The sequence below is a fragment of the Electrona antarctica genome (assembly GCF_951216825.1).
Source record: "Electrona antarctica genome assembly, chromosome: 9".
Classification (NCBI taxonomy): Eukaryota; Metazoa; Chordata; class Actinopteri; order Myctophiformes; family Myctophidae; genus Electrona; species Electrona antarctica.
In genome coordinates, this window is record NC_136790.1 from 20,608,805 (window position 1) to 20,629,734 (window position 20,930).

Here is a 20,930-nt window from a genome sequence, read left to right on the forward strand (position 1 = left end):
AAACACACTCTAATTCGAATGCATACAGACTAGAGTCCTCTCTCTCTCTCTCTCTCTCTCTCTCTCTCTCTCTCTCTCTCTCTCTCTCTCCTCTCTCTCTCTCTCTCTCTCTCTCTCTCTCTCTCTCTCTCTCTCTCTCTCTCTCTCTCTCTCTCTCTCTCTCTCTCTTCTCTCTCTCTCTCTCTCTCTCTCTCTCTCTCTCTCTCTCTCTCTCTCTCTCTCTCTCTCTCTCTCTCTCTCTCTCTCTCTCTCTCTCTCTCTCTCTCTCTCTCCTCTCTCTCTCTCTCTCTCTCTCTCTCTCTCTCTCTCACATACCGAAACAATGCGGTTGTTTCAGAACAGCTTAAATTATGTCTCAATAGAACGGATTGACGACTGATGTGCTTTCTCATGAAGGAACGGAACAAAATGTACAGATTCTTATCACATCAATTTCCTCTTTTCTGCTTGTCGTGTTTTCAATCAATGGCCCTTGAGCAGTGGATCTCGGTTGCACTCCAGAATCTGATTCGTTAAGTTGATTTATACTCTTTCTGTGCATTACGAGTCTGAGCTAATCCGATTCCCCATGCCACTCTGCCCATGGAAGTGAATACAAATTAGCGGCGGGATGCCAAGAGGCAAATGGCTGGACAATTAACCCTAAATCTAAGTAAGTTTACATAATATCCAAAGTGATTTTGTGAAGCTGTAGTGGCCTGTCCTCACTCCCTGAAGTCACGCACGACTTTGAAAAGACCCTTGCCGTTGTTTGCCTCAGCGCCCGCTCTGGTTGGTTGCGCGTCGGACTCGAACACAAAGCCGCAGCACGTTTAAACCCATAATGGCACCGTTCTTGTGCCACACTCTACGCTGGTTCCCTTTTATGTGTCGTTGCCAAATATGACAATAGACCATCTGGCAGGTGATCCTTGTGCAATGGCACTTACAGTAATTCCATAGTTCTGGAAAACTCAGCGTTGCGATAGCCATACCGCTTGTGCCATTTGTGTGCGTGTGCGTGTGTGTGCGTGTGTGTGCGACGCGTGTGTGTGTGTGCGTGCGTGCGTGCGTGCGTGCGTGCGTGCGTGCGTGCGTGCGTGCGCATGCAGCGTGTGGCTGCCTGCCCGTCTCTCCTGTGCAGTGGGTTTCAGGAGGCTCCAGCGGACCCATTACCTGTCTCTCCAGAGGTCCTTTGAAACCCAAATTAGCCGCCATTTGCAGTGCCTGCTCGTCCCGCACTCCCTCGAATATGTCAATGGCTTCCTGTAAAGAGATGCAACACAGGAAGAGAGTGAGAGAGTGAGACGGCGCTGGAGAATGGGAGAAAGCTGGAGTGTGAGACACCAGACTGTAATTTGACACAAAGTGGATGTTCATATTAAATCACAGACATGGCAATTAAGTGGTGGCAAGCTGCCAGACATTAGAAAGAGCTCAGGAGAGAGGGTACTGCAACGACGGTTTTATAATTACAGGACCCTCGTACCGATGCCTATATGAATAGAGGAGTGCTCTTGCTCACTCAACTGCATTGGGAAGTATAACGTTAGAGGACTAGCTAATGGACTCTGTGGTGCGCCAGGGGCAAATGGCAAGTAGTGAGCTTTATACGTCTCAAGTAGTGAGGCTTTAAATGCATTCGCAATAGTGTAGGCTAGTGCATTTGCACCACTGGCTGTCTCATGGTGGCTAAAGCCTGATTGATACTGTACTATACCGAAAATTGCCAATCTACTGTACAAGCTCACAAAGTGCTGCGTGTCGGAGAGTGCATTGTGACCTTCGAGGCTATTTTCAGGGCACGACACCCGCAAACTAGTGCTATACAGTACAGTTTGGGATGTGGCAATCTGTGCTCAATACAACACCACTGACCAACAGACACAACACTGTATAGTGACGGTGTAGTCAAAGCAGCTGGAGCTCTACTATCAATTCAGAAACATCTGTAGCAGAGGGAGGGAACCTCATTGGAGATAAGACGCACATGCAGTGGCTTGATGTTGCATGTGTTTACTGTGCCCGTTCCATCTAGTGGCACTGATAAGAACTGCTCTATCCTCAGTTGGCACCGTCAGCCGTTCAAAAATAAATGATTACATACTGTGGATTTCACTCTATAAAAATAATCCAATTAATTGGAAAATACAATGGAGTAGGCTCCAGTGGCCCTCAGTATTGCTCATGTCTGCACGTTAGGCTGCTATCGTGTGCATAAATGAAAAATACAACAATGCAATTCAATTGAGTGGCTGAAAAACCAGCAAGGGACACAGTATGCATCTGTTAGTCACACTACCAAACACACACAGCCTTTGTTACGTTTTCCAGCAGAAGGTCTGGGTGGGTCAAGTACAGAAAGGAATGTTTTCAGTTTCTTTTAGTTTTCTGCATTAATGCCTTTAGTCAGTGGTTGGAGAAGTACCTGAAAGCCTTACGTGGGTAAAAGAAAATGACTACAAGTAAGCTTGGAGCCATGGAGTGATATCTGTATCTGACAGTACCTGTACTTACTTAGGTATCACAAGGGAAAGTGCTCCACATCAAAGGATTTTGACATGGCTGAAATTGCATTCCCTCATTGCAGACGAGAACAACATTTCAGCCCATGAGAATTCCTCCTTACTTCACTTAATTCAACATACGGCTCAGTATCTCCTACATATGGATGATGCTTGTTGCAAGCGGGAAGAGCTTCATCTGCTGCTGCCATCTTGGCAGCAATAACATTATGACCAGACTAAATATGCTGACAGCATAAATAACTTATTTTCAAATACATTTTTCATTGTCTTAGAATAAATCCCAACTTAGAATTCCAATTTTGAGTACTTTAAGGGTCATGGTGTAAAAAGTCTACTACTTAAAATCTACTTTAAAATTGTAAATATTAAAGACACTATAAACATACTCAAAGTACAGTCTTACAAAAGACAGTAGGATAGTAGTTTTACTTACGGTAACTACTTGCCTCCTCTGCCTTTAGTAACCCAGTAAAAGGTGAGTGGCGTGTCTCAAATATGCTCACGTTTCATTATATCAAAACAAGAATCAATCGTGGCGAGGCCCAGGGAATCTTGCTCAAACACTGCAGCACTTCAGCACCAATCTATCAGCAACGTGTAACTTATATGGTTGAGCTGCGAGAGCTGCTACCTCCTCCGTATAGCGTTGGCATTCCTTCAAGCCATCAATCAATTCATACGACGATGAGTCACAAGAAACTAATACCAACTGCGCAGGTAAAAAATAAATAAAAACATGCACCTTGAAGATTAATTCTGGGGTTCTGGCAGCAACCTCCTCGATGTCCACGCCCCCCTGGGGACTGCCCACCATGACGGGGCCGTTCCAGGCGCGGTCCATCAGGATGGCAAAGTAGGTCTCCCTGCTGATGTCCAGGGCCTCAGCCACCATCACCTGAATGTGGGACGCACACGCACACACACACACACACACACACACACACACACACACACACACACACACACACACACACACACACACACACACACACACACACACACACACACACACACACACACACACACACACACACACACACACACACACACACACACACGAGGAGAGGGATCCAATCAGTGGACGCTAACAACATGATTGCCAGGAAACAGGAAGAATGCAGCCCTGTGCGCGAGCGAGCAAGGTGAACCAGACAGATGGGAAGTGATGGGCATCAGGGTCAGGAGGACATGACAAAGGAGAGCAGAGTAAAGGAGAAAAATGTGTGTGAGAGAGAGAAAGAGGCAGAGTGAAGCTTGCGTTTGTGAGCATGTGTGGGCGTTCCTCTCTTTCATTTCATGAAACACTTCTTCCATCACTCGCATACACACTCACTCACTCCACTGTCTCCCTATTTCCAGCTATCTATCTGCAGTATCTACTATCCGCCTTCATCTCCTCTCTTGTTTCCTCTTTCCCCATATGCCCATATGGGCCCATACAGTAGTAGGCCTACTGTGGATCTCTGCTGCGTATGCAGAAGCGCTGCGTCTCTGCTGTGCGCTGTGGCACAGCGTGAGAGAGAGAGAGAGAGAGAGAGAGACAGTGCGTAGATGAGGGTTCCACTGGCAGGTTGACAGCTTAGCCCTGGTTCTTATCTGACAGGCCCGGTGTCTGACAGCGCTTTTCCAGCCAGCGTGGGTGGGTCCCCCCAAACCACCACGCACCCCCCCCCCACCCCCCGGTCAATCACCACTTAGTCTGTCCTGCTCGGAAGCCCTCTCCATATGGTGACAGAGGACGTTCTTGATATGTCGGTTTGAGGTGGTGGGGCTCAAGCCGGCCGAGTGGCCTCACACACAGTGTGTCAGTATAATATTCTCTTTATACACAACTTATAGTCTATCATCTCTCATTCTCTCACGCGCACACACACACACCCACACTAACTTCTGGCTGTGTCTTCCATTGCTAAGGGCTCTTTCTATTTAAAAAAAATAATAAACTAAAATAATGATAAAGAAATGTGACAATCATACGAGTCCTCCTCAGCCTTGCATTAGGGGGGCATGAGTGGGGAAAGCTACGTGCCTGGCGGCGATGAAAGCAATTTTTAATGGGGAGCTCAAGGCCATATTTCAATTATAGGGAGGGGAAGGACAGGGGGGAGAGTTAGAGGTGGGGACTGGGGAGAATACAGTTTTGAAAGTGAGGGAGAGAGAGAGAGAGACAGACCCCCAAACACATGCTAGGGGCCAGGGAGGCTTCATTACCTGGAAATGTGTGTTTGGTGGGTTTCAGAGGCGGTGCAGTGTGCAGGCGAGAGAAAATATTATTCCTGCTTGTTAGTTGCAGATGTGAGCGTCCATGTATTATTTATGGCAATGAACCGTGACACCAAAGTGCACATATACCCACACTCCCACAGCAAGCGACAATGACCAAGCTGTGTGTGTGCGCTATGACTAAAGAAGAAAAACAACAAAGCCTAACCGCCCGCAGAGTCATTAATTTTTACGGCACTGCATTAGGCAGGCTAAAATAACCCCAAACTAAAGGCAGGAGTGTATTAACCCATTCAGGCCTGACGTCGAAATTAAAAAAAAAAAAGTTTTCTAAATCATGACAATTTTCGGAAAGATTTGAGGCACATTTTAACGATTTTTCAAAAATAGCAGACCTACAAGTTCATAGCGCGCCACTCGGTGGCGCGCTATGAGCTTGTAGATCTGCTATTTTTCAATAGCTAAATTATAACATAATGTTTAAAACGCTAACGCTAACGTGACATGGATGCGTTCCAGGTATCAATGGATTAAGAGAAGAGATCAGAGTGTTATCTCTGTATCCTGCTGCTTTGTTCTGGGTAGTGGCTCACCGTTTTCACTTTCACGCCGTCTTTTGGCGTCTGCTTGGTAGTCAGGTTGAATCCCAGCATCTTATTGGCCAGCTCGCCAACCACTGCAGGGCTAGGGAGAGGGAGAGGGGTGGGGGGTTACAATGTTCAAATGGCATCCAATTATTTTACAACAATGAAAAGAATGCGTTGCAAATCTCTACAAAGACAAGAGCAAACGGAGAGAGAAGTTGAGAATACACACAAACAGAAAAAAACAGATGACTTTTCTTTTTCAGAGTTTTTCTCATTTGAACGGAGACATGACACTTTGGGGGGATGCTGTGGTAAGATATTCTGACAAGGCACAGCTTCAGGAGAATCTGCAATACGTTGACACTTCTCTTTGAATGAGCCTGTCCTTATTCCAGCAGCTGAAAAGTCAGCCTGCGTGCCTGGGCCGAGTCCTCTCCAAGTCGCTCCGCTTTTTGAAAAGTGAATACAAATGAACCCAGGGGTTGTGCTCATCCTTTGATAGATGAGCACAAGGTGAACTGTGTGTGCGCGCTGGAAACCGTCTGAGGACAACGAATTTGAGAATGTCTCACTTTTGGGGGAAAAGTTTTCCGACCATCTGAAATCGAGAAGTAGGGTGACAATGATACATGTCGCGGGGGAATTGTCATAAATCACCTTTCTTTTTGTCTTTTAGGTGAACGTTGCAGTCGAGGCACCGAAATCTGTTACGTAGAACAGGCTCTGGAACATTCTGAAGTTTTTGTGCTTAGCCTTGCAAAATTCAGTAAATAAACACAATCAGCGCCGGGATTTCTTTCAAAATAACTGCTTGGGGTGCCGCACAGATATGGCCGCTTTTACTCTGTAAGCCCCCTTTCCGTTCCAAAAACCGGGAGAAATATTTTTGCTTGCTTACCTCGCTATCATTACGATAAAGTCGCTGAATAATCCCTCGCGTTCACATTTTGAACGAGAGGCATGTTGAAGTCAGAAATGAATAGCTTAGTATATCCGTCTGGTCAAAACCACGGAGAGCTCCTTAGATTAGGAGATACGAGGCATTCTTTCTGAGCCGTATACAGGGAAGTGAACGGCAACGCACATGCGCAAAGAGCAAGGAGTATGGTGCAGAAGGAGAGGCCAACCCCCCCAAAAAATAAAATAAATCTGAATATTTTTCTCTCGTTTGATAATCAATTAAAGTGTGCTAGGACGTGTGTACTCGTCGGATGGATTAGTTATGACGTTTCGACACATGTTTGAAGCCATGTCTTGATGTTACTATTGTTTGTTAAACACCTTTTTAGTAGTATTTTCTTGTTTTGACTTTATTTTGTATTTGTTTTTCCTATTCGTATTTCCTTCTAGAATTCAATATATACAGTATTGGAGGATTATATACAGTACTGTGTACAGCATACATACTGTAGCTGTCAAAAAAACTAGAATGCTACAACATGCTGGGACAGCTCAACAGCAGAGAATAATAACCCAGCATGGGGCGCACAGCACTGTCAAAACTAAAATCCCCCCTTTTCAAAGTTTAATTGAGGGCAGCTGCATCCAAATAAGATGCAGAGAAAGAAAGACGCCGTTTGGTTGAAATGTGAGTCGTCTAAGCCCAAATCGTCTCCGAGTCTGGGGAGTACGGCTAGAGGACTCCCTGTCCTGTCTCTACAAGCTGCAGTTGTTTGTTGGAGAACATGAAAACACAATAAACTCTCAGGGGAGTTAAGTGTCTTGTCCAGGGACATTTATGCACCATTTACACTGGCAGCCCAATGCAGCCTGAATCAGATCTGTGCCACATCCAGATTGGAATCAGACTTGTTTAAATAATTTTGTCTAAACACAAACAAGTCATATGGAATCAGATTTTTACAAATGCGATTTGAGCCACATTCAGAGGGGGTTTCAAATCAGATTTCAAAGATATCCGTTTCAGTCTGAACAGTAACCTGATCTAAAATCAAATTCCATGTGACTTTTTTTTGTGTTTAGAGACTTATTTAAACAAATCGGAATCCAATCTGGATGCTGCACAGATGTGATTCAGGCTGGATTTGACTGTCAGTTTGAACACACACATCTGTGACAGATCCGATCACTTGCAAATGCGAGTACAAAAAGATTCGATCTGAGAAATAAATCAGATTCAAATCGGATTTGACTGCAGTCTAAATGGGGCCTTAGACATGTATGGTGAACCGGTGACCCACTGATTTCCAGACGGCCTCTCTATCCACTCAGCTATGGCAGGACACACAAGTTAAGGACTTTTGCTAATACAACGACCTTTGGTGTGCGAGCTGTGGTAAGATATTCTGACAAGGCACAGCTTCAGGAGAATCTGCAATACGTTGACACTTCTCTTTGAATGAGCCTGTCCTTATTCCAGCAGCTGAAAAGTCAGCCTGCGTGCCTGGGCCGAGTCCTCTCCAAGTCGCTCCGCTTTTTGAAAAGTGAATACAAATGAACCCAGGGGTTGTGCTCATCCTTTGATAGATGAGCACAAGGTGAACTGTGTGTGCGCGCTGGAAACCGTCTGAGGACAACGAATTTGAGAATGTCTCACTTTTGGGGGAAAAGTTTTCCGACCATCTGAAATCGAGAAGTAGGGTGACAATGATACATGTCGCGGGGGAATTGTCATAAATCACCTTTCTTTTTGTCTTTTAGGTGAACGTTGCAGTCGAGGCACCGAAATCTGTTACGTAGAACAGGCTCTGGAACATTCTGAAGTTTTTGTGCTTAGCCTTGCAAAATTCAGTAAATAAACACAATCAGCGCCGGGATTTCTTTCAAAATAACTGCTTGGGGTGCCGCACAGATATGGCCGCTTTTACTCTGTAAGCCCCCTTTCCGTTCCAAAAACCGGGAGAAATATTTTTGCTTGCTTACCTCGCTATCATTACGATAAAGTCGCTGAATAATCCCTCGCGTTCACATTTTGAACGAGAGGCATGTTGAAGTCAGAAATGAATAGCTTAGTATATCCGTCTGGTCAAAACCACGGAGAGCTCCTTAGATTAGGAGATACGAGGCATTCTTTCTGAGCCGTATACAGGGAAGTGAACGGCAACGCACATGCGCAAAGAGCAAGGAGTATGGTGCAGAAGGAGAGGCCAACCCCCCCAAAAAATAAAATAAATCTGAATATTTTTCTCTCGTTTGATAATCAATTAAAGTGTGCTAGGACGTGTGTACTCGTCGGATGGATTAGTTATGACGTTTCGACACATGTTTGAAGCCATGTCTTGATGTTACTATTGTTTGTTAAACACCTTTTTAGTAGTATTTTCTTGTTTTGACTTTATTTTGTATTTGTTTTTCCTATTCGTATTTCCTTCTAGAATTCAATATATACAGTATTGGAGGATTATATACAGTACTGTGTACAGCATACATACTGTAGCTGTCAAAAAAACTAGAATGCTACAACATGCTGGGACAGCTCAACAGCAGAGAATAATAACCCAGCATGGGGCGCACAGCACTGTCAAAACTAAAATCCCCCCTTTTCAAAGTTTAATTGAGGGCAGCTGCATCCAAATAAGATGCAGAGAAAGAAAGACGCCGTTTGGTTGAAATGTGAGTCGTCTAAGCCCAAATCGTCTCCGAGTCTGGGGAGTACGGCTAGAGGACTCCCTGTCCTGTCTCTACAAGCTGCAGTTGTTTGTTGGAGAACATGAAAACACAATAAACTCTCAGGGGAGTTAAGTGTCTTGTCCAGGGACATTTATGCACCATTTACACTGGCAGCCCAATGCAGCCTGAATCAGATCTGTGCCACATCCAGATTGGAATCAGACTTGTTTAAATAATTTTGTCTAAACACAAACAAGTCATATGGAATCAGATTTTTACAAATGCGATTTGAGCCACATTCAGAGGGGGTTTCAAATCAGATTTCAAAGATATCCGTTTCAGTCTGAACAGTAACCTGATCTAAAATCAAATTCCATGTGACTTTTTTTTGTGTTTAGAGACTTATTTAAACAAATCGGAATCCAATCTGGATGCTGCACAGATGTGATTCAGGCTGGATTTGACTGTCAGTTTGAACACACACATCTGTGACAGATCCGATCACTTGCAAATGCGAGTACAAAAAGATTCGATCTGAGAAATAAATCAGATTCAAATCGGATTTGACTGCAGTCTAAATGGGGCCTTAGACATGTATGGTGAACCGGTGACCCACTGATTTCCAGACGGCCTCTCTATCCACTCAGCTATGGCAGGACACACAAGTTAAGGACTTTTGCTAATACAACGACCTTTGGTGTGCGAGCTGGCAGGGGGGGTGGGGGGGGGGGGGGTAGTAAGTAAGTAGCCTTGCCGAGCCATGAGGCCCATAGGGCAGGAGCCTATCTCCTGTTTCTGTAGCGTGAGGCAGCTTGATGTACAAGTACACCCCCTGGACATGACGCTAGTATGTCGCAGGGACTTACCCCCCAATCCAACCCTTGATGCTGTGTGTCAAGCAGGGAGGCACTGGGTCCCATTGTTAGAGTCTTTGGTATGACCCGGCCGGGGATTGAACCCCAACCTCCCAGACTCAGGGCGGACACTCTAACCACAAGGCCACTGAGCTGGGGGGGGGGGGGGGGGGGGGGGTAGTGGTGTATACTTACTCCTTCGTTAAGTGCACTCCTCCTTTAAGGCCGCTGTCAAACACGCCCTTCCCTCTGCCACCGGCCAGAATCTGAGCCTTCAGCACGATCTCCTTGACATCTGAAAGACAGAGACACGGCCAAGGAGTCAGTCAGACACAGAGAAATGTCAGAGAGAGTTCAGATACAACCCGCTGGAGGCAGGGCAGGACGTTTTTAGAGGAGGCTGTGAGAGCCAATCAGGCATCATTAATACTGCAGTGCATAAGTCCATCATTCCACTCTGAATGAGTACTTAAACAGAGAGGTACAGCACTGTATGACAGGGGTTCTCAAACATTTTCATGTTAAGGACACCCGAATATCTATGTACAGTATCAGACTGCAGAACCAAGATAAGAGATGATTGTAGTTGTTGAATAAGTTATAACGGTCTATGATCTGAATAATCATTATTACATTCTCTCTAGCTGGCAAAATAATGAAGTACATTTTGCTGGGGACCCCCTGGAACGGCCTCAAGGCCCTTGGGGGTCCTAGCCTACTAGCCTAATTACAAACTTACACTTTGTCCGTAAAGTGCAGAGTGTGTGTAAAAAAAAATGAATGCTTTGATTCCATGTGTGTCAAATCTGAAACCCAGGAAATCAACAGGAGTTTTTGTCCATGTCCCTCGTGGGTTGGCCTTAACTCATCCATCGCCACTAGGGGGCGCCAAAAGGCCCAGACCGCCACCATATATCTTTTATTTTATTTTACATATTTTTATTTATTTCAAAAAAAAAAGTCAAAAAAAAAAAAAAACCTTTTTTTTTTTTTTTTAAATAAGTCCTTGGCGATGGATGAGTTAACCACTTGCAAAGTATTTTTGGAAACAGGGTGCTAAAGTGTATCAAGTGTTTCAATGAGCTCAACGTGGAGAGGTAAACAACCAAAGGTCCAGTGATGCATGTTGGCAAAAATCTGTACAACCTTTGCTTAAATTATGCAAGCACCTTGCAGCCGCTCTCCGACCTCCGCTACGCGGGGAGAACGAGCGTTTTTAAAGAGGGAGGCCCACTCGGGCTGTCTCTGCCGTCGCCCGACCACAACCTCCCTCTATCCAAAGTGGAGTGATGATGAGAGCACTCGATGGAGGCCATGGCGTCTGGCTCGGTTGTTATTATCATCATCTAGGTGGGGGAGTTCAGCTATCGACAGGCGCTTGCCATCAGGAACGGGAAGTGGACGGGGATGGGGAACAGGGGAGATTGGGGGGCGGGGGGAGGTGGCGGGGCGCTGCTATGCCATGCCATGCCTGGAAAGACGCCTCGTCCTTGGGCTAGCGAGGAGGAGGAGGAGAAGACGGTTCTCACGAAGCGGTGGGGAAAACTGGACTCTTCAGACGGGGTGTGTAAGACAGGGTGTGTAAAGTGTCTAGACGGGAGGAAGCTCTAAAAAAAAGAAAGTCTCCGGGGGCCTGGCTGCTTTTGGACATGACACAGAGAGAACGATCTCTTGACAGGGTGGCAGGGATTAAAACCAACACTGCTTTAGTGAGGCCTTTATTCTCTCTGGAGAGATACGGGAGAACTGCGAGAGACAGAGAAAGAGGCCAGGTCAGAGAGAGAGAGAGAGAGAGGAGATAAAATATTGAAAGGGCCATGAGAGCTGTCAACGGCATGTCATTGCAGGCAATCACCTCCCCAAAAATTCCACATTTTCAAAATGTAAAAAAAAAAAGAAGAAAATCTACAAGCTCATAAAGCATTACGATCCATTGTGAGCTTCTAGATAGGTTATTTCCTCTATTCCTTGTATAAAAGAAGTACAGAGGCTTATGAGGTGAATTTATATATTAATTTGAAGATAAAAAAAGACTGCTATTAACGCTCACTTGTAATGGAAAGGAGTTCAAAGTGAGCTGAAATGGTGGTGTCCTGCGGGCCTGCGTGTGCCACAGGGGGGATGATGGCACACAGGAAATGCAGCACCGGGAGACTCTGCTCCGCGCTGACTGTACTGCGGAGGATGCTGAGACACCGGCGCTACGACACTGACGACAACCTTAACCCATTTAGGCCTGACGTCGAAATTTAAAAAATGTCTTCTAAGTTGAAAAACCTATGTTTCTATATCAGTGGTTCTCAATATTTCATGTCAAGGACCCCAAAAAATATATGAAATTGGCCGCCGACCCCCATCTGAAAATATGTTGTTCCAGGGACCCTCCCAGTAGCAAAGATTTGCGTTAAAAACTCGCTCTGTAACAATATATATTCAAAGATTTCAGGCACATTTTCACGATTTTTCAAAAATAGCAGACCTACAAGTTCATAGCGCGGCACCGAGTGCCCCGCGCTATGAACTTGTAGATCTGCTATTTTTCAACAGCTAAAGCATAACATAATGCTTAAAACACCAAAAGGGGTTCCCGCCCAGAATGGATTAACCCGGTAAGACCTGACGCCCTTTCTACAAATGTTTTATAAATCCTAACAGTTTTCTGGGAAACAAAATGTAACGTCTGTTGCTATGTCAGTGGTTCTCAAACTTTCTCATGTCAAGGCCAAAATTATATATTTTTTTTTTTTGGCCACATATCTCCATCTCAGGATATTTCGTTCGAGGGACCCCCAGCAGCAAAGATTTGAGTTAAAGGGTTCGCTTTAAAATGATTTTTTTCAAAAATAGCTAATCTAGCTCACTAGAATGGTTGAAGTGGTTAAAATATAAAATGAACACAGATGCTTTCCCGGTTTCAATGGGTTAAAACAAGCAAGACGTGATTCTACAAGCTCGGCTATATTAGCTGAATTAAAAAGGCACGTAATGTGCCAGGGAAGGGTAATGGGGTGAGAACAAGGCAGGTGTTCATGCCTGCTGCACCAGTAATTGATAGGAAAATGCCTTATTATGCAGTGCACAATGTGGCAACATGAGGCAACATCAGCATAAAAAAAAGGGAAAAAAAAGAGGATTGACAACTTGCTGATCACATGCGGAAAAAGAGAAAAATGACAGATATAATGCAACCTAACTCAGCATGACGCACTGTGTGTGTATATCCAAAAGCATACACTGCCCTTTCAAAAGGCTGAAATACGTCCTTTCAAAAGGCTGAAATGATCCCATTCATGCAGGATTTTGTTTTTAAAAGGGGACCATGAGGGCTGGGCAATATATCGATATCCTGATATTAACCCATTTTGACCTGAGAGATCAGATTCTAAAAATGTCTTCTACATCCTGACAGTTTTCTGAAAAAGCTATGTTTCTATGTCAGTCGTTCTTCGATTTTTCAAAAATAGCAGACCTACAAGTTCATAGCGCGGCACTCGGTGCCGCGCTATGAGCTTGTAGATCTGCTATTTTTCAATGGCTAAAGCATAACATAATGCTAACACCAAAATCCCGCCCATCATAATATTGTGATATGGCATGTGATTTGGCATGAGAATTATACACAATGTGTGTGCATGAATGAGAAAGGTGACAGTGGAGCGTTGAGGATGAAAGCAGTAGAGAGGTGGTGGTGAAGGTGAAGTTTAAATGCTCGGGGTCAACTGCCCAAGCCTGGTGGTAACGGGGAGTTTGGAAGAGAAGTGACCGGCGAGGTGGAACGGATGGAGGAAAGTGTCGGGAGTGATTTGTGACAGAAGAGTAAGAGCAAGAGTGAAAGGGGAGTTGTAAAATTAAGAAGGCAGTGAGAGCAGTTATGCAGCACAGCTTAGAAATGGTGGCACTTGGCCCTGTATTCTACTTTGTTACACACATTATGGTTACATATAATGGTAGCAAACAAAAATAGTGAGAATAGCCAATTTCCATGCTCACAATGCAATGATGCTTTGGGAGCTTGTAGAACAGCTAACAATTCTTAACAAATAAGAATCGTTAATTAATTGTAATCGAGGCAAAAGTTTGAAATAATGGCGATGTTGATTTGAAGACAGTCCTATCGCCGAGGCCCATAGGGAAAGGTAACAAAGATCACAGGGAGGGAGGGAGGCAGGCGCGCACGCACGCACGCACACGCGCACACACACACACACACACACACACACACACATCCCAAGAGCCCCCGGGCTAGACAAAATTTCAGGGCCCCCTGGGCTGCGCGGTGCATTTCGGCCGTAAAAAAAAGAAAAGGCAGGCAGGCAGACAGACAAGTCGCTGAATGCAGGCTGCCATGCACAGCAACATTGGCAGGGGTTTCCACAGCTACCCCACAACACAGCGTCACTGTCTGCAGAGCAGATTATTTTATTGAGCCCCCCCCCCCGTCGGGGGCCCCCGGGCTGTAGCCCACCCTAGCCCAATGGTAAGTCCGCCTCTGTCAGTCAGTCAGTCAGTCAGTCAGTCAGTCAGTCAGTCAGTCAGTCAGTCAGTCAGTCAGTCAGTCAGTCAGTCAGTCAGTCAGTCAGTCAGTCAGTCAGGCACACACACACACACACACACACACACACACACACACACACACACACACACACACACACACACACACACACACACACACACACACACACACACACACACACACACACACACACACACACACACACACACACACACACACACACACACACACACACACACACACACACACACACACACACACACACGGTTCCTAATGAGCCCCGGCGTGTGGAGTGGACCACTGAGGAGGAGCAGCATGTAGAATCACAGGAGCAACGCTGCTTTCATGTTGGACTTCACCACAGCTCTCAAGTCAAGGGCAAAAAAGGGCACATGTGTCCCTGGACCTAATCAGCGGACACTACGGCCGACAACTGACTGGGCGAGTTCACGGCGGTCCGTACAGCGCGTGGAGCGATACAAAATGAAATCTGGGAGCTAGAAAGGTCATGTGGAGAAACTACACTGTACCGGTAGGTGTTAATTAAAGTCACACTATGTTGCGACAGTCTATTGCACACTACAGTACCTGTTCTCTCTCTCTCTGTGTGTGTGTGTGTGTGTGTGTGTGTGTGTGTCTGTGTGTGTGTGTGTGTGTGTGTGTGTGTGTGTGTGAGTGAGTGAGAGAGAAGGATGCACACATGGGGCTCCATTTTCGTCACCGCTAAACCCCTTATCCATAAACTTCTTTGCCTTTTTTTTTACTATTTTGCAAAACATTTTTGAATAGTTAAAATGGCCAGTCTACAAGCTCACAACATGTCAATGTAGATTGGCTAGTTGAACTATTCAAAAATGTTTTTCAAAATAGTAAAAACAGACAAAAAGGTTTAGGGATAAGGGCTTTAGTGGTGACGAAAATGGAGCCCATAGTGTGCAGAAGAAGCAGAGAGAAGGGACAACATTTGCATTTCCATGTACAGTACTTCATTTGTCTGGGAAAAAAACAGGAAAACAGATTAACATGGTGCACCATCTCCCATCGTATCAGACCCATCAGCCGCAGTTCCACGGCCTTCCCCGGGCGCAACTCATTCCCACAATCCCCAGTAATGAAAGCAAGTCAACTCCCAGTCTATTTACCCAGACAGCAGCTGGCACAGACAGAGGATGTTACCTTTACACGTTACTCCATCTAATCCCCACCACCACCACCACCCCATTTTCTCTCTCAAGCTCTCTCCCACTCTGCATCTCTGCCCCCCTGTCTCTCTCTCTCTCTCTCTCTCTCTCTCTCTCTCTCTCTCTCTCTCTCTCGCTCTCTCCCACTCTGCATCTCTGCCCCCCTGTCTCTCTCTCTCTCTCTCTCTCAAGCTCTCTCTCTCTCTCTCTCTGCATCTCTGCCCCCCTGTCTCTCTCTCTCTCTCTCCAATAGCCCTACTCTCATTATGACTCTGCCACTGATTAGTGGCAGAGTTAGCACTAGCATGAGAGTTAATGAAGCCATGGAGACTAGGGGCTAGGGTGCATGGAGACTAGGGGCTAGGGTGCATGGAGATGGGTGTGTGAGAGAGAGAGAGAGAGAGACAGAGAGAGAGAGACAGAGAGAGAGAGAGAGTATGTAGACTGTATAAGAACAAGGCAGGTTTCCCCCAGTGGTGAAAGAAATACTCTGATTTTGTATTGAGTAAAAGTATTAGAATATACGTACCTGTAAGTGGGACTCATTTTGCAGAATTCACAAAAAAAATGCTTTGGAAATAGCAAATCTGTAAGCTCACAATGTGTCGTATTATAAGTAAGAATGCATAGGGCTGAAGTGGTTAATTAATGTTGTGTAATAATAATAAATAATAATCTACCAAGAATCTACCAAGAAACTAGTAAATAAAGTTACACCACTGCTTTCCCCAAAGCGTGCGGGTCGTAATTAAACTAATGCAGCAGCTAACCGGAGGAGGCTAATCAAACTCTTGGGAGTGAGGGGACAGACGCACGCACGCACGCACGCACGCACGCACGCACGCACGCACGCACGCACGCACGCACGCACGCACGAACGAAGACGGTAGTGGCTCCGCAAAGATAAATGGCACAAACGAGAGCACATGAAAAAGGAAGCGACCTTTCGACATCAACATCTGCTGCTCAACATTAAAGTAAACCTCCTAGGTCTGAGAGAGTTTATCTATGCCTGAGGGAGAAAACAAAAGGAAAAAAGCAGACTAGAGAGAAATAAATTCAACAACAGATAAATTGACAACGTGTAGATTCACATTGTGAGGATTATTTCGGAATAGAGAGAACAGTCATTCATGCTTTTCTCCTCCTTGCAATAATCTAATTGGCCTCTATGCTGTGACAGACCTTCACAGACTTCCAATTACAAACATTTTGTCTTCATCTTCCTATGGAGGCTAGAGTGCAGCCTATGCATCTGCTGTGGGGACAGGACTCATAGCATTAACCCATTTTGACCTGAGATCCGATTCTAAAAATGTCTTCTACATCCTGACAGTTTTCTGAAAAAGCTATGTTTCTATGTCAGTCGTTCTTCGATTTTTCAAAAATAGCAGATCTACAAGTTTATAGCGCGCCACTCGGTGGCGCGCTATGAGCTTGTAGATCTGCTATTTTTCAATAGCTAAAGCATAACATAATGCTAACACCAAAAGGGGTTCCCGCCCAAAATGGGTTAATTCAACAAACTGAACTGCGCTTCATTTGAAGAATTAACCACTTTCAAAAGGGCAATTATTTTATCAACACTGAACTAATGAGCTGTGCTAATTAGTAAAAACAATACAGATGATCCAGGAGATGCTCGTTACTCTCTCTTGCACTACAGTATACAGAAATATATTATTGTAACCTCACCTCACCTCTAATGGCATAGCAAGCTGCATGACTTCATTTAAGTTTTACTATGGCACTGGCTAGCTATGCATGCACTAGGAACGAATCTTTAGACATTTATGTTCATCTTTATCGGAGTGGTAAAGCTGATATTATACAAGTTAATCTCTTTGTAAAGTTTTACCATTTCCAATTCTCTGAAAAGGTCAGTCTGAAAAGAAAGAAACAGCTTCCGTCATTCAAGCCATGATAGAAGAAGACGCAAGGCGAATGGAAACCCTGTGAACCTTTCCCTACATCTTGACAGATAATGGCCTCAGCAGGAGGACGTCAGGGCTGAGCATATAGTGGAAAATACGTGTTAAGCGGCAAGCATTGTGTGATCCTCTTTCCATTGGCAATCCCAGAACCAAACGCCAGTCTTCGCAGCAAAACAAGCTCGAGTCTGAACAACATAAAGCGCCAGTCTGTGACCCATTTGACCTGCTGTACCCGAGTGTACGCCTACAGTGTAGCTGCTTATAGCCCTGCCGGCCCCTCTAATGATGGCCCCTCTGTGGTGGCGCCAGATTATACAATGCCTCATTTCTACTTGGTTGCGTGCTCCGAGAATAGCAGATCTACAAGCTCACAAGCTCACAAATTGGCTATTTTCCATGTGCGACACCCAGGCACAACAGAGTATAATTCAGGCTTAAGTGTCCCGGACTGACGAAGACACCTCTGTGCCTCCAGTGGGTGCCGGCGTGACGGCTGAGACCTCGTTAGACGGGTCCACCTCTTGGCACAGAGACACAGCCAGTGTGTCTAATGACGTTCCTGGGAACGGCCCTGGGCTCCAACAACGCAGTGACAGAGAGGCACCCTGACACCTGACAGCGGTTCCCAGGCATGTACTTAATCTAGCTGAAGACTTAAAGTCGTAGTATATATATGAAGTCCTCATTAACCCATTCTGACCCGAGATCAGATTCTAAAAATGTCTTCTACATCCTGACAGTTTTCTGAAAAAGCCATGTTTCTATGTCGGTGGTTCTTCGATTTTTCAAAAATAGCAGACCTACAAGCTCGTAGCGCGCCTTGGTGGCGCGCTGCGAGCTTGTAGATCTGCTATTTTTCAATAGCTAAAGCATAACATAATGCTAACACCAAAAGGGGTTCCCGCCCACAATGGGTTAAAAATATATCCTACATCGACAACTGTGGGAGTCTCCACGGAGATGCTTTAAGCCTTGGACAAAATGCTAAGACTTTGAGGCCGATTATAGCGATGATTTGGACATCACGGCTGATTTACAAGATCAGACCAGAGTCTGTGCATAATGCATGGCAACAAAACTCAAAAACAGATTTCAAATTCCTCCGAGGCAGATCACACCAGCAGAATACAGCCACCAGGCAATCATCAATTATTTAGTAGGCCTATTGCATAAGTGGGACTGGTGTTGCCTGTTAATACGTGCATGAATTGTTGATGTAAAAAGGGATATAATCGCTAAATATGGATGGCTACACAACTGCGCATTGCTGCCTGCCAGCGCTAAATCACAGGTCGGAAAAGGGGCTGAAATGGGTCTGGAGCTGGAGGCCCCCCGCTATCACTGCAGCGTAGATATTAGTCTGGAATGTGTGTGTGTGGAACCTGCTTCCAAGGGGCGAATTAAAACAAATGCCTCTGGTGATAAACCCGGCATACTGGAAATCTAATCCCAACCGAACAGGGCCAGACCAAATCTACCGAGGGCAATTTGAATTGTTTGCACTGGCAGATTTGTCTGGTTTCCAGGCTAGCCCGGTGGTCCATGGGCACAGACCCAGGCCTTAATCCTATCTTGATTTACAGACAGTCAGGGCTATTAGATAATTTGATCGATTTATGACTGGTGGTCAACATGAAAAACAACAGCATACAGATCTGCAGTAAACGTTGTTACAGTTTTGTTGTAGTTTACAGTCCTCTCCATACCCGACCTCGAGCCACATTTTACCATTAACCTCCGTTTCTTCACCTTTTCATTGCAAACTGGAGAACAAATGCAACCAGTAACTTTTGTTACGTTTAGTTTTTTGTACTCTTTTTCAACTGAAAGAAGACCAACATTGAAAGTCAGAGTAAGTCAGGCATTATCTAGTGGCCAGTCTTTTTACAATGCGTTACTAAATACTAAATGTCATATAGTGTCTCCCTAGCTAGCTGATACCAATCTGCGGCGACCATGGATATTCCTTTTGACCTCGACAATTCTCAGAAAATGTCTTTGCTTAATGGCATGCTCAATATATCGGTACAGGTAGTCCATTCTACAGGCTACATAATAATAATAATAATAAAACTTTATTTGTATAGCACCTTTCATGAAATGCAGCTCAAAGTGCTTTACAGAGCAATGGAGAAAAAAAGAAAAGAAAAGCAAGGCATAAACATTATAAAACAAGAGCAGTAATGCAATACAGTGAGGACATGAATAACAAAAAATTAGAGTGTAGAAGTGGGTCTTGAGCTGCGCTTTAAAAATGTCTACAGAGGCTGCCTGTCGAAGGTACAGTGGGAGTTTGTTCCACGCCGTCGGCCCGTAGAAGCAAAACGCTGCTTCCCCGTATTTTTTAGTTGCCATTTTTTTAGGCAAAGCGAGCAGGCCAGCAGTGGAAGACCTTAGGGGGCGGTTTGGGACATATTTAGGCAGGCAGTCCTGTAGGTAGGAAGGTGCGAGACCATTGAGAGCTTACATTGGATACAGAGCTGACATTAATATGTTCTTGTAGCCAACTAAGCCTGGCAGTGGCTGTCACCGATAAGTAATAATGTGTAGGCTACTTATGGAAGACCAATGGCATGTGCGTCTGTCACTGCACTGGAGTGCTTTTATTTTGTATTTCCTGACTAAACCTAGAAATTCAGAATCACATCACGGCAGGCTCCATTTATGCAAAACAATATTATGATAACAAATAATATTCCACTGTATATGTATACTTCCACTTTGGCAGATTAGCATCGTCCTAATATGAGAGAGTGGATGTGCGGGGAATAATTCCACGTGTTACCCCACTACATGAATAGGTTAAGGCTGCGTAATGAGGAGGAGGAAACGCTAAGCGGCTTACAGGAATATCAGCGCTCTTTGAGAGACAGGCCGCCTTGCCCTCCAAAGCCTATTTACAGCCAATTTCAGATGCATGGCTTTCCATGAGCGGCGGGGAGACCTTAAAGCCTGCTAATGCACACAATGACAACAAGCCCGCGGAGAGAGGACAGACTTACGCTATGTGCCTTTGCACCTGTGTGTGGTGGGCGCTCGCGCACGTGTGTGTGTGTGCGTGTGTGTGTGTGTGCGCTCGCGCACATGTCATACGTGTCCTACCAGCGATTAAAACGCCTCCAATGGGCTCCTGGTGGCGTGCCGAACGATGGCCCCAAGCGCTAGCCGTGTGCTGCCTGTCAGCGGGCCTTCCTGTCCATGCTAATAACCTTGAGTTTTGAAACCAGCCCGTTAGCAGTACAGGGCCCCTCTCTCTTCTCCGAAAGCGTGTCACAAAAGCAGGTAGCAGAGCTGGGAAAACTCCCAGGCTAACATCAGTCTTTTTTCCGCATGACAGGCCGGTCCCTCGAGGAGCGGAAGGTGTGGGGGGGGGGGGGGGGGGGGGGGGATGGGGAGTGGTTGGCACAGTTGTTCCGTCCATCAGCTGGAGCCCTGCTGGGAGCGGGGCGGGGCAGTACTGGTACCTTCCGCTCGCTCGCTACACTAATTTATTCCCCCCCTACTGTCTGATCAAAAAGGGAAAACGAGGACACTGGCATGGCTCCTATGGCTGGAGTTTGC

At 45.5% G+C, this 20,930-nt stretch overlaps 1 protein-coding gene across 1 annotated transcript in view; it reads right to left on the reverse strand.

Annotated features, from left to right (window-relative positions):
• suclg2 (succinate-CoA ligase GDP-forming subunit beta) overlaps positions 1-20,930 on the reverse strand; it is a 155,754-nt gene that overhangs the window by 88,948 nt on the left and 45,876 nt on the right. Inside the window, exons 3-6 of the mRNA XM_079510896.1 lie at positions 9,937-10,036; positions 5,324-5,414; positions 3,250-3,402; positions 1,156-1,245 (exon numbers count right to left, since the gene is read on the reverse strand). Coding sequence (XP_079367022.1) covers positions 1,156-1,245; positions 3,250-3,402; positions 5,324-5,414; positions 9,937-10,036 — 434 coding nt within the window. The remainder of the gene's footprint in view (positions 1-1,155; positions 1,246-3,249; positions 3,403-5,323; positions 5,415-9,936; positions 10,037-20,930) is intronic.